The sequence below is a fragment of the Salvia hispanica genome, chromosome 1, assembly GCF_023119035.1.
Source record: "Salvia hispanica cultivar TCC Black 2014 chromosome 1, UniMelb_Shisp_WGS_1.0, whole genome shotgun sequence".
Taxonomy (NCBI): domain Eukaryota; kingdom Viridiplantae; phylum Streptophyta; class Magnoliopsida; order Lamiales; family Lamiaceae; genus Salvia; species Salvia hispanica.
The window spans coordinates 49,441,809-49,456,891 of record NC_062965.1 but is presented as its reverse complement, the minus strand read 5'-3'; the positions used below and the strand labels follow the sequence as shown (position 1 = coordinate 49,456,891).

At 37.5% G+C, this 15,083-nt stretch overlaps 3 protein-coding genes across 7 annotated transcripts in view; 2 read left to right on the top strand and 1 right to left on the bottom strand.

The window, feature by feature from the left end:
* Positions 1-5,756, top strand: part of LOC125201086 (protein NLP6-like) — a 25,707-nt gene extending 19,951 nt beyond the window's left edge. For all 4 annotated transcript variants that reach the window (XM_048099002.1, XM_048099001.1, XM_048099004.1 and 1 more), the window contains 2 exons: positions 4,392-4,793; positions 5,518-5,756. In XM_048099002.1, the coding sequence (XP_047954959.1) occupies positions 4,392-4,793; positions 5,518-5,738 (623 nt within the window). In that variant the 3' untranslated portion in view covers positions 5,739-5,756. The remainder of the gene's footprint in view (positions 1-4,391; positions 4,794-5,517) is intronic.
* Positions 1,085-3,554, top strand: LOC125201087 (protein NLP7-like). Of its 2 annotated transcripts, XR_007172839.1 has the most exons (4): positions 1,085-1,782; positions 1,875-1,925; positions 2,005-3,339; positions 3,429-3,554. XR_007172839.1 is itself a non-coding variant. In XM_048099006.1 (3 exons), the coding sequence occupies exons 1-3, from the start codon at positions 1,507-1,509 to the stop codon at positions 2,095-2,097; spliced, it is 420 nt and encodes a 139-aa protein (XP_047954963.1). In that variant the 5' UTR covers positions 1,085-1,506; the 3' UTR covers positions 2,098-3,424. The 2 variants fall into 2 exon arrangements, 1 of the variants encoding a protein (XP_047954963.1); XM_048099006.1 differs by lacking the exon at positions 3,429-3,554 and having other exon boundaries at positions 2,005-3,424.
* Positions 5,757-8,296: 2,540 nt separating the features above from the next.
* On the bottom strand, positions 8,297-10,508 carry LOC125201421. The gene is made up of 2 exons (XM_048099516.1): positions 9,742-10,508; positions 8,297-9,463 (listed from the first exon to the last, which is right to left on the bottom strand). Exons 1-2 carry the CDS (start codon positions 10,368-10,370, stop codon positions 8,719-8,721), a joined length of 1,374 nt encoding a protein of 457 aa, XP_047955473.1. The 5' UTR covers positions 10,371-10,508; the 3' UTR covers positions 8,297-8,718.
* Positions 10,509-15,083: the final 4,575 nt, after the last annotated feature.

Here is a 15,083-nt window from a genome sequence, read left to right as displayed (position 1 = left end):
ATATAGAACTATAATGCCACTTTCATATAATGTTGCTAAAAGGACTTTTTAACTATTTCATGATCTTTTTATCGTTTTGGTATTTTTTTATCGATGAGACATTTTCATACTTTTGCAACTATTATTATCTCTCCAACTATTATTATCTCTCCGTTTTTTATATTATTATTGGATAATTCAAAGACTAAATTTGTACTAGTTCTTTTAATTGTATATATACAAAAATGTCTATTAGATCGAAAAAAGTCAAAGAAATAGTAGAAAATGACTTACAATAATAATATTACATTAAATGCTAAACCCGTCTGAGAATAATTTTAAAGATTGGAGATCGTGTTTGGTATTGTTACATAGTTTTTCAACTAAATTTGTACTAGTTCTCTCTGATAATTAATACTACAATGGAGTACTATTTCCATAATATGCTACTCCCATTTTTCTTTTTCGCAATGTTGCAAACTGGAGTAGTAGTAAGAATTAGAGTAATTAATTAAGATATTAGAGTTAATTAAGTATTTTTCTTATTACACCTAAAAAATAATACTAGTAATTTAATTACACTGATTACCCCGTCTTTAATTTACGACCTAAAAAGAAAAGTGTGAATACCATAGAAGAATACTATTCCCAGTATCCCACTTTAGGCGTCTCATTTGAATTTGACACAAATTTTAAGAAATGTAAAGAACAATAATTGAAAAGGGATAGTAAAATATGAGTCTCACAGTCTCACTTTTATATACGAAGTATTAGTTTTATATAAAATGTGAGCGAAATGAGGTTAGTGGAGTATGAGGACGATTTCCATTTATGGAATATTTTAACTGAGATTCTTAAAGTGGGATAGACTAAAATAGAAAACCAGAACTGTAAAAGTGGGATGGAGGGAGTATTTAAAAGGAGCGTGATGAGATAATGCATATGTAGCATATAAACTGAAAAAATGAAACCCCGAGTCAAAAATAATTTGTAAATAAAAGTACTCCATTGTTCACAACAAATAATACAATCGTTATTTTATTGGTTCACACTACTTTATAGTCTGAATTATTGATGTTGCAAAGACACCACCAAAGTCAAAGTCACCTTCCTTGGTAGAATTAATCGCAGCAAAACACTTTCCCTCAATCATTGAGTTTGAGATGGATGATGAACGCAGAGGTGTGTTGTCAATCTTAAGCGGAGGAGACGGATGGCTGACTTGTATTCTTCAATAACAGATTTCAAGCAGAATTTGGGTGAAGAGGCTTTGATACATGAGGAATTAGCAGGAGGATGGGTTTTGTATGAGAAACCATTAAGCCAACTCAAAATCATGTCTCTGCTCAGATTCATTGCATCGCCAAGCAATTGGATGGTACACTTCCATTGTTTGATGCAATTTTGGAGAGTCGTGAAAGTGGAAGGGAGCCATCACTACCTCTCTTGTTCACACCATCCTTTTTATGTTAGAAACTCTCAACAAGGGATTATGTAGGCTCAGGAAGCTATGTATCGATCAGCAGTATGTTGCCGGAGGAGATGACGGAGCAGCAGCTTGGAGGCGTGGGACGGGTGTACCGGAACAGGCTACCCGAATCCACACCGGATCTGAGACTATACTCCACCCATGAATTTCCGATGCGGGATGAAGCTGCTCGCTGCGGTTTCAGAGCTTACATGGCACTGCCTCTATTTGATTCCCACACATATCAATACTATGGTGTGTTGGAGATCTTTCAAGGATATAATTCTCTTCATATGATGAATCATTTACTATCTCTGCTGGATGGAGCACTGCAGGTACCTTTAATTATAAGATTTGCCAACTGAGTTGCGCTTTATCGTCATTTATAACATTAATTCATTACTCAAACTAAACGGGCATACATCAGTTCGCAGGGTTGAGATCCAATCACAAATCCATTGCTATTACAAAAGAAATGGTAAACATAATAGTGTTCGATTAAAAATGAACTATTTCAGCGATTGTAGTTTCTCATTTCGTAACCTTAATATATGCAGAGGCAGCCTGGAAGTGAAATATCAGAGGTACTTGAATTGGCTATGGCAGACAATCCCGCGAATATATCTGGCACAAGTTTGGATCCCTTGTAACAAGCAATGTGTTAACATCCACCAACTTATGCTGCATGGAGATGGTATCCTTCATAGATTCTGAAACTAAGATATTCAATTCGTGGTTTGATATTGATAATGATATGCATGACTATCTTCAAGCTTGTGAATTTCACAAGCTTCAAATAGATCTTCACAGTTGCCATTCAACTTTATGTGGTCTCACTATATCTGAAAATTCGATGGCTCACTATGTCCAACGGGCTAGGATGTCTCATTGTATTGCAGTTTCTCATCAGAGCAATGACAATAAACTACGTCATTCAAATTTTTCTTCGACCAAAGTATACACGAGATGATCATTCTCTACACTTGCTGTTAAGGATACTGGAGATCAATCTCAAGAGTGTGAGTGTAATGTTTGTATCTGGAAAATCACTTCTAGAGGAATATGTAAGGCCTGATGCAATTGAATGCGAGTCAATTGATAGTTTCAGTTTGATCAAGTCTTACAAGCAAAACCTTTTGGAGTTGGACATGACAACATACTTGAAGACGGTCGACTCATGTTGCCTAAAACCTTCCTCTGCGGGTACAGACAAAGGATGGGTTTTTTGCTTGCCAGTTGAACAAAGTGTATGCGAAGAACATGTTGAAAGTAACTCGTCGTTGGTCAAGGAGAAGATGGAAGGTTTAATGGAGAAAATAGCAACAAAATCTTGGAAACACAATAATTGGATAGTCCAATTTTGGGTCCCAAAATGGAGAATGATAGGTGTTGTCTGAAAACTTCAGATCAACCTTATGCTGTTGGCTGTCTTACAAAGGGTGTAGCTTCCTTTAGGAAACAATGTATGGAAAATTACTATTTTGTTGACGACAAAGCCAAACAAGATGAACTCGGACCCCCTGGACGTGTCTTCAGATTCAAACATCCTGAAATTAGCCCTGACCTCTTCTACTACACTAGAGAAGAATTTCCAATAAGAAACTTTGCTATGCTTTGTTGCAATCGTGGATACTTGGCTTTGCCTGTATTTGAGAATGAAGGTATAGGAAATCACAAGATTGTGGGTGTGCTAGAGTTCCTAGGATTTTATTATTCTGACCTTCCAATCATCAAAAACTAATGGAGGTATCATCTCTTGCCATTTTTGACTTGTTATTATATACTAAAATTGTTGTGAAAACAATGTACCTGTCAATGCAGGCAACAAAACTATGCTCGACTCACATAGACTACCACCCGGGATTCTTAGCAAATGAACTGTCAATGTCAATGTATGCTTTAATATAATAGCTTGTAATTCTGTCACTAACATGTTTGTATGCATGTCTTTATTCGAGTTAATTTGTTTTATTTGAATCAGATTTTCAATGGCGCGGAAAAAGCTTTGACCGAAATCGATCATGTCCTTAACATAATCAACCCATTCCCCAACTCCATATGGCAAATGTTTGGGTCCCTACGGGAGATTGTGGTAGTACTACTAATAGTAATAGGAGTTGCATGGAGCTGACATTGTCTACTAATTATTTGATGAAATCTATGGCTACAAATTCAGTTCACCATATTCATGTTCAAGCCAGAAAAGGGATGATTGGGATGGTATTGGCATCTGAAAACAAATCATGTTTTTGTCCAAATTCAAGTGAGTTTAGCATAGTTGACCAGCCCACGTCACACTATGACATGCTTGATCGACGTGATGTTTGTTTTGCAATTTGTTTGCAAAGTTCAGATACCGGTAACCTTGTTTATGTTATGGAGTTCTTTCTCTACCAAGGTCCTGCAACACATATGTATGTTGGGTCCTTCTTGAGCCTTCTATTGCCAATAATTGAGCATGAATTAATATCATTTAAGCTGGCATGTGGAAAGCAACTAGGAGAAGAACTGGTGGTTGAAGTTATTGAATTTTCTGATGCAAACAAACTTGATTCCTCTGAATTAGAGCCTGCATGTGTGTATCCAGTCATATTTAAAAGTGTGCAGTACAATCAAAAGGGGTGCCATCACACTAGAAGTACAACAACCGAATGAGTATCATCATACCGAAAAAGAACAACACGCAGGAGAATGCAATGAAGAAGAACAACATGCAGAAGAAAGGGTTGTTGGTTATTCACATTTCAGTACACGAGAAAGAGAGAAGAGAAAAAACTCCCTCAATCTTAGTGCTGAGGTTCTCGAATCACATTTTGGGAAGAAGCTAAAAGATGTTGCAAAAGAGCTTGGTGGTGAGTGTATAGTATAAACTATGGTTCAGTTTGTTATGAAACTAAATGTTTATTATCTAATTACATGAATGAGTATTAACTTGTTCTTGCAGTTGGAAGGTCAACAATAAAGCGCGCGTGCAGGGAACATGGCATTCAGAGGTGGCCAAATAGGATACAGCACAAGAAAAATCCATCCCTTTTTGAAGAAGAAAGTGCAGCAGATTTAGAGCAAGACATGTTGCCGTCAACCGACAACTTTCATCCATTGGATAATGTGACACAAATAAACACAGGAAGGGTGATTGTAAAGGTGAAGTATAAAGAAGATTTAATAAAATTTGAGTTGTCTCTATCATTATTAGGATTGGCAAAGCTTAGTGAAGAAGTGGCGAAGAGTCTAAATCTGGAGATGGGTAGTTTCAAGTTGAAATACATGGATGAAGATGGTGATGAGATTTTAATATCCAGAGATGTTGATTTGCAACTCTGTCCAAAGACTCGAACGACAAAAGGCGAGACACTCATCCAACTGTTGGTTCGATGACAATGCTAGCTCCACTTTTTTCTTTCAATATAAGTTTCTGGACTGATTTGGCTTACACATTCTGCTCTGTCAAAACTTTGTTTGTATCTTTCTCTTCATAGGAACAGATCTTGAATTAGTTCATTAACGATTATCTTTATACATATGTGTGTCAGTTTCTAATCTTCAAATAAATGTTCTTCCTCGTATGCTATACATGCTGCATTGTTCATAATTAAAGGGATCGTGTTATTTCTAGATCGCAATTTCATGATTTTTTGTAGCAATTTTGTTGTGATTAATCTGTGTAAAATACAATGATGGAGAATTGGGACTCTGTTTTATCAGTATTTTGTTTTCGAGTTTTAGCTGAGGATTGCACTTGGAATTATATGCTGTTGGCTATATCTGATTTAGAGTTTAGCATAGTGGATCTACACTTGACTATATGTATTGATATACAAAGGTTTTGTTCATTTTTGCTTTTAAAGTTTATTTAAAATTTGAGAAAGCAATATCTGGTTTTTGTGGTTTCCTATTTCTTTAGAGTTGATAGCAATTTATATACTGAAATTCAACAGAGGGAGACAGTTTAATTCAAGATCTGGTCGAGTAGTAGACTGTAGAATAGATCCTCTGAGGAGATTCATGAGCTACTAAATTGTTTCGTGTTGATTCGTGTTTCCATCACTATCTTTTCTATGGCATTGTAGTGGCTGAAGTTCATGGGCGCACGTTTGGAGTTTGGACATTGCTGATTTGCACTCTTTTCTATCTCTGTGCGTTCAACCTCGATGACAAGCCTCTGTATTTTGCCACATTTGTATCCTTCACCTATGCATTCGGCCATTTCCTGTCGGAGTATCTGATTTACCACACAATGGCTATTGAAAATCTGACAACTGTTGGCATCTTTGTCATCACTCTTGTTTAGAGGCCATGCCATTGCTTTCCTATTTGTTCATTTTACAATGCAAGTAGGATATTGGCATCTGTTTACACAATGACTTAACTCATTATGTACTCTTTTATTCAGGAACATCGAATGTTTTGATGTTGTTGCTGTTCTTTTTTTTATTTTGTACATGAATCTCTGCACAAATCAGCTCCTTACTGTATCTGATTTTCTGCTCATTAATCTAAGGAAACTTTATTTAATTACCCCTTAGAGAAACTCTATTAGTATTACCTTATTAAATAATACTACTAAATTATTTATCATAAAATTTGTCGAGGATATATTAATGCAGGAAACTTTACAAACAACATAGTCCTCTCTAATTATAATTTCTTCCAAATTTTTAATCGTGTACAAGATTTCCAGTTTAAACATTTGATTTCTATACGTATCACTATTCTTTCATACAAATAAATAATCATCGCAAGAAATTTACAAACAAAGCACGTTTGGTTCAATGTCTTTTCCACAACTCATTTTCCCAAGACAGAAACAAGATATTGCTCTCTCAAATCATGCATAAACTTTCAAATATAAAAATTTTTATATGCTTCGAAAGATTAAATAAAATGTTCTAAACATTTTTGTACTCCTAGTAGTATTAAATTTACTTATACCACTATGATTTTAAAAAGAAAAAAAAGAAATCTATTGGGCTTAATAAAGCCCAATGCTAAAAAGACACGGAGTTGTTGTACTCTGTCTGGCCCATAAAGGAACGAAATTTTATGGAAAAAATAGCCGGCAAAAGTTTACGATTATAAAAGCTTAGGTTTACAAAATATTTAGAGAAAATAAAAAAAAAATACACAAGGACAATTTCAGGAAAATTTTCCTACGATAAATTAGTGCAAAGAATATTTTCGGTTCGGTAGATTTATTAACATACAGTATAACATTGGAATAGGCTACACATTATACTTGTCAGTATCAGTTAGGGCTGGGTCAATACGATATATCGTATCAAAAATTTTGTTTCGTTATCATACCGAAAATATCGATATGAAAGAATTTCATATCGTTATTGTTTCGAAAGTTTCGGTATACCGTATTTCGGTATACCGAAATTTCGGTATGGAAAAAAACTATACCGTTACCGTTTCAAAATTTCGGTATATCGTACCGAACTTCGGTATACCGTTCTGAACGGTATATCGATATTTCGTACGATATACCGAAATTTTATACCATTTCGAATACCTGTATACCAAAAAATATAATTTCAAAACCGAAAAATAAAACCAAAATTAATATAATTTTAACATAATAAAATAAACATTGTCCACATCTTCATAATCAAAAAATATATAATTAAGTTATATGGATATATTTATGATTTAAACTTTTAATCTTAAAAAAATAAATTATATTATTATCATCATCATCATCATCATCATCATCATCATCGGTATAAACGGTATAAACGATATGTATCGATAATTTGATACGTATTGATTTTCGATATATTTCGGTATATCGATAATATCGATATATATCGTATATTCGATATAAAACGGTATACCGCGGTATAAGAAAATTCATATTGTTATCATACCGAAAACTTTCGATATGGTATTATATCATACCGAAAGTTTCGGTATACCGAAAATTCGATATTTTTTAATATTTTTCAATACGATACGATCGTTATACCGTTTTTTCGGTATATTTATCCAGCGCTCGTATCAGTGACACTATGGACTTATCAATATATACAAGAATTCTATTTGGGAACCATTTAATTTCCTCCGGTCCTACAAATGGTGTAATTAACAACAAGTTCAATATAAATGTCACTTTGCATCAGACAAAGAAAAACAATTTAATTAAATTTTGTAAATGATTCAATTAAACAAGGACAATATGATAGTTGACTGATAACTATGGATTTAAAAATTCAACTCCCACCCAATTCATTGTTTAAAGCATTACAGCTATCTTCCATTTGGAATTAACATTGTCTAAATGTCTGATTCATTATTTGAATAGTTAAACAAGCCTTAGTTTAAAAAATTATGCACGCCAATCCATCATTGGATACTAATACGATCCCTTATTTAATCCTATTGTAAGATTTCAGATTTGCTCTCATAAATTTTTGTTTGGAGTATTCAATTAAATTACTAACATACACTCGTTTGAGACCAATTTTTTATTCACATTTTCTCCATACATTTACAAATTTATTATGCATGACCCACCATTTTTCACTTTCCACACACTCTACCTAATAAAAAAATTCCAGATATTTGCAAATTTATTATTCATGACCCACCATTTTTCACTTTCAAAACACTATACCTTATAAAAAGGGCATTCCACTCCACTTGCAATATAATTTGCCTAATATTGTTACCATTCGGACATGTGTTCTTTTTGTCTCTTAGACTAGAATCAGCATCATATATTATGGAATTTAATATTAATCCGAGAAAATAAAAAGGAATCCAAAGCTCAAGACTACTACTGTCACAAAACGCATGTGTCTTCCCATGACATTTAAAATTATTCTAAACTATTGACATCTCTCCAACTAACAAGAATACACCAACTTTATAAAAACTTGCAAAAATACAAAGTTGCCTGATTTCCATGGAATTGAAATCTTGCAAATCCCAAGTTGAGTAAAAGTGTAAAACCAACTCAACTGTTTTTCACAATACAGACCCATAAACTCATCTACCAAAAACTCATAGCCAAATATACCCACACCAACTGAAAATCTACAATCAAGATTCATCAAAGATGAATACCATAAACCTAACTTAACTAAAACTAACAAAACACTGTATGATGAGTTATCATACAAATTTGAAGAAACAACACCAACAAGAATGGTTAAAAAAAGCCTCACACTAAACAAAAAACACAGCGGGCCTTCCTTTCCTTACCTCCCCTTTCTATACATTTCTCCTAATCTTCTTGGTTAGTCCTAAACAAATTCCACCATTACCAGTCAAAACAACATATCTTGCGGCGGCGGAGGGCACAGCTCCTTCCCCAGCTTCTGAGAGAAAAGCCTGCAAGCCTCCATGCTCAAGTCCAACGCCGCCGACAGCGCCACAAACGCCGCCGCATCCTCCGTGCAGCTCACTTGCTGCACCCCCACCTCCACCAGCGGAGGCGCCCCCGCCTTCTTTCCGCTTCCCCCCTCCCCTTCCACGGTGGCCGACATCACAAACCCTCGGTACATACAGTACGGCCACAGCCCGTAGCCGAAGTCGCCGCTGCTCCGAGGGCTGCAGCCGGGCGACGTCGCGGTGCTTTTCGGCGTCGAGGCGCTGGAACTGTTTCCATTTCCGTTCAAATCTATCACGAATTTCCCGCCCTTGCTGCAGCTGAGGTTGGACTCGGCTAGGACGATGCCGGAGGAGGCCGAGTCGGGAATCAGCTCGAACCGGTAGCCGAGCCCGTCGGCGGAGCCGCGCTCGCGCCACGCCTCGAGGCGGCCCCACGGCTTTAGCGTCCCGTCCCCGGGGCGTAGGATGAGCCAGCAGCCGGGGTTGGAGCGGCTCACGCGGTCTGAGCCGGGGGATGCGACGAAAGGGGTCACCATCGAGGCGACTGCAACCGGTGAGCCGGAGAGATCGTGGACGGTGATGGACCATCCTTTTCTTTCTTTACCAGGCCTTTCTCTTTCACTTCCGAACGAGCTCAACCAACCTCTTGCACCACTACAACTAGCCTCCAATGGCAATGACCTATCAATCAACGCCATAATCTACTGTTAATTTAACCATACATTCATTCTAAATCATCAATTACATATCGTATTAGGGATTTCTGGAGATGAATGCGTGAATTGGGGGATTTTCTACAGGCAAAGGCAGAAATACTTTCTAGACTATTTGAATAGAGAGATATCAGAAACAACTTTTTCATAACCCTAGATTTGAAATTATTCAATTCAATCATAAAATTTCGATAATTAGGTCAGAGAAACTTCAATTCGTATGAAATACGGGAGCAAATTATTCACCTGCAGCGTTGATTCCGGTCAGCTGCGCGTAAACTGAACTTGCAGGTGAAAACCGGCTGCCGAGTACTGCCGCGAATTTGGAAAACCTGCGGGCTGCATTCGGGAGATCCGTCGAACTGGAACACGAATCTCGGATCGGGCTCGGCCCGGACGTCGAGGTGAAACTGCGCAGCCTTCTTCGTCTCCTTCCCCATACTAATCCATCCGTTGTGGAAAACCGCCGCCCTGGATTCCGCCGCTACCAAATCCAGCGGCACGGAGATTGTCCCCAGCAACCTCCCGGAGCTGAGTCCGCACGTGGCGCCGCCGCGGCCAGAGTAGACCGAGATTTTGAGCTGCGGATTCTTCGAGGTGGAGAAGAGAGAGGATTTGCCGGTAAGCCTGTCGAGATCTGTTTTCGTGAGGTGGAATGTGGCCGCCGGAGCCTGAGAGGCGGCGTCGGGGAAGGTGCCGTTCTCCGGCGGAATGTAGGAGACGACTGCGGTCTGGACGGGGAGGTTTTTGAGCTTGATTTTGCAGAAACACGGCGAGGAGGAAGGGTGGACGGCGGCGCGAGCAGGCTTGGCAGCGACGGGGAACTTGAGCGCCAAATGCCCCACCGTCAGTCTGACGAAAGGGCAGGGATCCATGGATCCAGCTAATGCGAATGTGCGTGGAATTAGTTGATTCTCAAGGAGGAGGAGCAAGGGCAATGGCGGCAGAGGAGGAAGAGGAGTTTGTAGGTGTCTTCTTCATCGCCGTGGGATTGGAGGTATGGATGACAGCTGTTGACAGCCTTGATTTCATCAATTTTTGACAGTGGGAGAGAAGTTGACGGGCCCTGAAATTACGAATCTGCCCCTTATCCGCTTATTTGACGGTTTTGCCCTTGTCACGTTTTGTCATTTATTAGAGCTGAAATTCCATCTCTTAGCTAAGAGCACGGAAGTGGGTCCGGACCCACTTTTACTCTTGTCCTTAGCTAAGAGCACAATATGGGTGTTGTGCTCTTAGCTAAGGACAAGCTCAAAGGTTCCACCATTCCATTATTCAATTTAAATACTCCAATTATTAAAAACATTTCTACATTATAAAAATATATTCAAAAATAAAAATTACATAATTAAAATCCTAAAAAATAAAAATTACATAATTAAAATCTTTAAAAATAAAAATACATAATTAAAATCCTAGAAAATAAAAAAATACATAATTAAAATCCTACAAAGATGAGAATATGAGAAAAAAGATGAGAGAATGTAGATGATGATAAAAAAAATGAGAGAATGTGATTTTTTTTGTATTGAAGTGGAGGTATTTATAGATGAAAATGTGAATTTTGGAGAAAAAAATTGAAAAATAAATTAAAAGTGGGTAGAAAACGAATATAATTTTTTGGGAAGTGGAAATTTTTTTTTTTTTATTTAAAAACATTTTTTTAAATAAATTTCAAATTTTATAAAAATAAAAATAAAAAATCGAATTAGCCGTTGGCCAATCAGACGTTGCCACGTATGGGTGCTCAGCGGCACGGACGTGCTCTTAGCTAAGAGCATGTTCGTGCCGCTGGCACGGACGGACGAGCTGCAGCGGCGGACGGACGACGGGTGCTCAGCGGCACGGACGGACGGACGGTGCTAAGAGCACCGCTACGGATGCTCTTAAGTCTTATCACTTTTTGAAATTTTGGGAAAAACATAAATATGAAGTGATTGAATTAGGAGGTCTACGAGTTAAGAGGTAAATGGAGAGATAAACTAATATAATTATCATATTTATCTTTTCTTCATGAAAGAGGTATTTGAGAAGGTATTATATCTTTTCTCATTTTGAAGAGGTATCTTTACCTTTCCATTGATGGAGAGGTAAAATCATATAACCACCATATTTATCTTTTTTTTCATAAACAATCTCCAAGGAAGAAGGTATTACAATTTATGTTTTTATAATGCTTTTGTACTATTATTTTATTTTTTTTAAATAATATACCTTTCTATATACTTTTTATTTTTGGAGTTTATTGATTTTTGGAAAGGTATATTACATTTTTTTGAGAATGTATAAACATGATATACTATTTTCATTTACCTTCTTCCCTTGAAGTTGTTCTAATAAGAAATTGTTAATGGTGAAATGCTAGTGTTTTTTCTTCACTTATAGTAATACCACATCATTAATATGGTTTAAGGGATCTTCAATTAGATGGCTCTCAGATTTTAACAATACGATTTGCATTATGTTATTAAATGTATTGCATTACATGGCTGAATTTGTCTACTACCAAAAAAATCTGTCAAATTATATATATGGAAATACCTATAATTAAGGCGTCATATAATATTGTAATGAAATAGGTTGGTGTGTATAATGTATAACGAGGTTATTGTATAATGGAAATATGATAACATAATAAGAACTTAATGCCATATCTGTTGAAAATTATAAAAAATCAATAATTACCTTGTTAAGATATAATTATGTACTCTCTCCGTCCCATTGAAGATGACTCACTTTCCTTTTTAGTTTGTCCCAGCTAAGATGACCCATTACTTAAAAGGTAAACTGCCTCTAAAATCATGAACTTTCACAAAAGTCTGGAATTTCCCGTGAACTTTAAAAGTTACATAAAAAATCACGAACTTTGCCGGGTTGTGCAAATTTCCTGAATGACCCGACCCTGAAATTTTCCGGCATAAACTCATCTTATGTGGCAGCCGGAAGTGTGACTAGGCAGCCGGGAGACAAAACGACGTCGTTTTGTGTTTGTTGAGAAAAAAAATTGAAAATTTGGAGATGAGAAACAAAGGGAGAGAGAAGGGACAGTAGGTGGAGATTAATTGGGACGTGAATTGGATGGGGGAGATGAATTGGGGCGGTTGGCGGTGGATGGTGATGATGGGGGCGAAGCAGCGAGGGGAAGGGACGGAGGGCGACGGAGCGCCGCCGCAAGGGAGATGAATTGGGGCGATCGGCGGGGGATGGTGATGATGGGGGCGGAGCAGCGAGGGCAGAGGACGACGGAGCGTCGCCGCCGCCGCTAGGGAGATGAATTGGGGCGGTCGGCGGTGGATGGTGATGATGGGGGCGGAGCAGCGAGAGGAGCGACGGAGCGCCGCCACTCCCACAGCGGCGGCGCGAAGAGGCTGAGAGTGGGAGAGATAAGGAGGGGGAAAGAGAGAGAAAGGAGGGAAAGAAAGAGAAGAAGAGGAGGAGCAGGTGGTGCGCTGGAGCGGCTGCCGGCGGTGGCGCCGGAGGTGGTGGTGGTGGCGCTGGAGTGAGAAAGGAGATCTTTCTTTTTTTTAAAAAAAAAATTTAAGGTTTGGGTAAATGAGGTGGAAGAAGAGTAGAATGAAAATGAACACACTAAGCATCCAAATCATCGTCCATGTCAGCATAAATGCCAACATCATCACACTGCTTAGCCGGAATACCCGACTCGGGAAATCGGCACACGAGAGTAAAGTTCATGATTTTTTATGCAACATTTAAAGTTAACGGGAAAAACCAAACTTTTGTGAAAGTTCATGATTTTAGAGGCAGTTTACCCTTACTTAAAATGGAAACACCTTTATCTCTACTTTATTCACTCTCTCTTACTTTACTCTCTCCTCTCAAAACACAAAATAAATTTGCATAAAATCGCGTGCCGCCCAAGAAAGGAGTCATCTTCCTTGGGACGGAGGGAGTAAAAAAAAATAGGATTTAGAGAGAATTACTACATTCTTGGGCATGAGCTAGCAAGTTAGATTTAAGGACAAAAGTCAAGACTAATTAATGGTCAATTTCCCTTAATTAGTTTTGAGTGGTGAATTAAAATATTAGTACTAGTAAGGGGCAAAGTTGTTGGAAAATTGGAAATATGGCATGGCTTTGGATGCTGTTTGAAATTGAATACTCCCTCCGTCCCAGAGTATTAGACCAACTTTCCTTTTTGGGATGTCCCAACATATTAGACTCATTTCCTTTTTTAGCAAAAAACATCTATCTTATTTTATTCTCTACCTACTTTTTTCTCTCTTCTCTCCCCTACTTTTTCCCTCTCTCATACTTTACTCTCTCCACTTTAACTATTTAAATATCACCTCCTAAAATCCTGTGCCCAAAAGAAGCGAGTCTAATACTCTGGGACGGAGGGAGTATCAAAATTTTCAGTTGAACTACTGCCGTTCAAAAGATTTGGGTGGAATGGAATGGCTGACACGTGGAGCCTCTTCTGCTGGACCCTCAACGTGCTGTGCAGTCAGAACTTATCAATTTTGAACTTTCTTGTTCAATGTCTTACATTTCATAGTAGTAGTAATACAATTTTCAAATATAAGTTCACTATATTTTTCTGAAAAATTTCATATTCCATTTCCACTTGTTTTTATATCTTATTCGATTGTTGAAATTCTCTTTCATATATATGCTCATTATTGGGGCTGAGTCAGATACGATATGTTGTATCGTACTCCCTCCGTTCTATTAAATACGGAGTATGTAACATTTGATAATCGCCACGTAATTTTATGCAGTTGTGTTTTGCGAGTTAATAAAGAGAGAAAAATAAGAGTGGTGAAAAAGTAGAGATAAAGTTATTTTCATTTTAGAAAACGTTTCATTTTTCATATGCGGTGAGAGGGCGTTAGTCGTCCGTTCGTCCGCTATTGTGCTGACGCAACGGACGAGCGCAATTTTTATTTATTTATTTATTTATTAATTTCAACTCTATATATATGGCTCGTTGCACTTCATTTCATTTCATTTCGTTCGTCCGCTATGGTGCTAAGCTATTATTGTGCAATATTTGTCCAAAGTGCAATGATTAGTCCTAATGACGTGGCAGGAGGTGCTTTTGGTTAGTCATTGTGCTAGGCTAGTGGGATGTCCACGTTAATGTGGATGTTCTAAGATTTTTGGCGGACTGGAATTGGGTTTGAAAATTGACATGGAGTTTGGTAGAGATCGAAGTGTGTTTGCCGTGGATAAGAATGGTATGAAATGAAGAAGTCATGTCATGGCTAGTACAAGTGTACAACTGATGTGGAAACAATCGTGATTAATTGAACCTTAGCTCACATGTGTGATGGGTCCAAACTCTAAACTATATTAATGTCAAAAAATCATTTTTCTATTGTCTAATCACTAGTATTAGTAATAGATTGCTTTGTTTCTTAAGTGAGTTATATTGAAATTAAATGGCATTTAGTGGGCTTTCAAGTCCGTTTCCCTAATTAATTTTCTATTAATAAAACTTTAGCTCTTGTACAATTGGTTGAAACCTCACGTCAGCTCAAAAAATTCAATTCCATCAATAACTAACCATAATATACACAAGTTCAAAGTACAAAACTACACCATTCGGAATTTGAAATATTTATAGC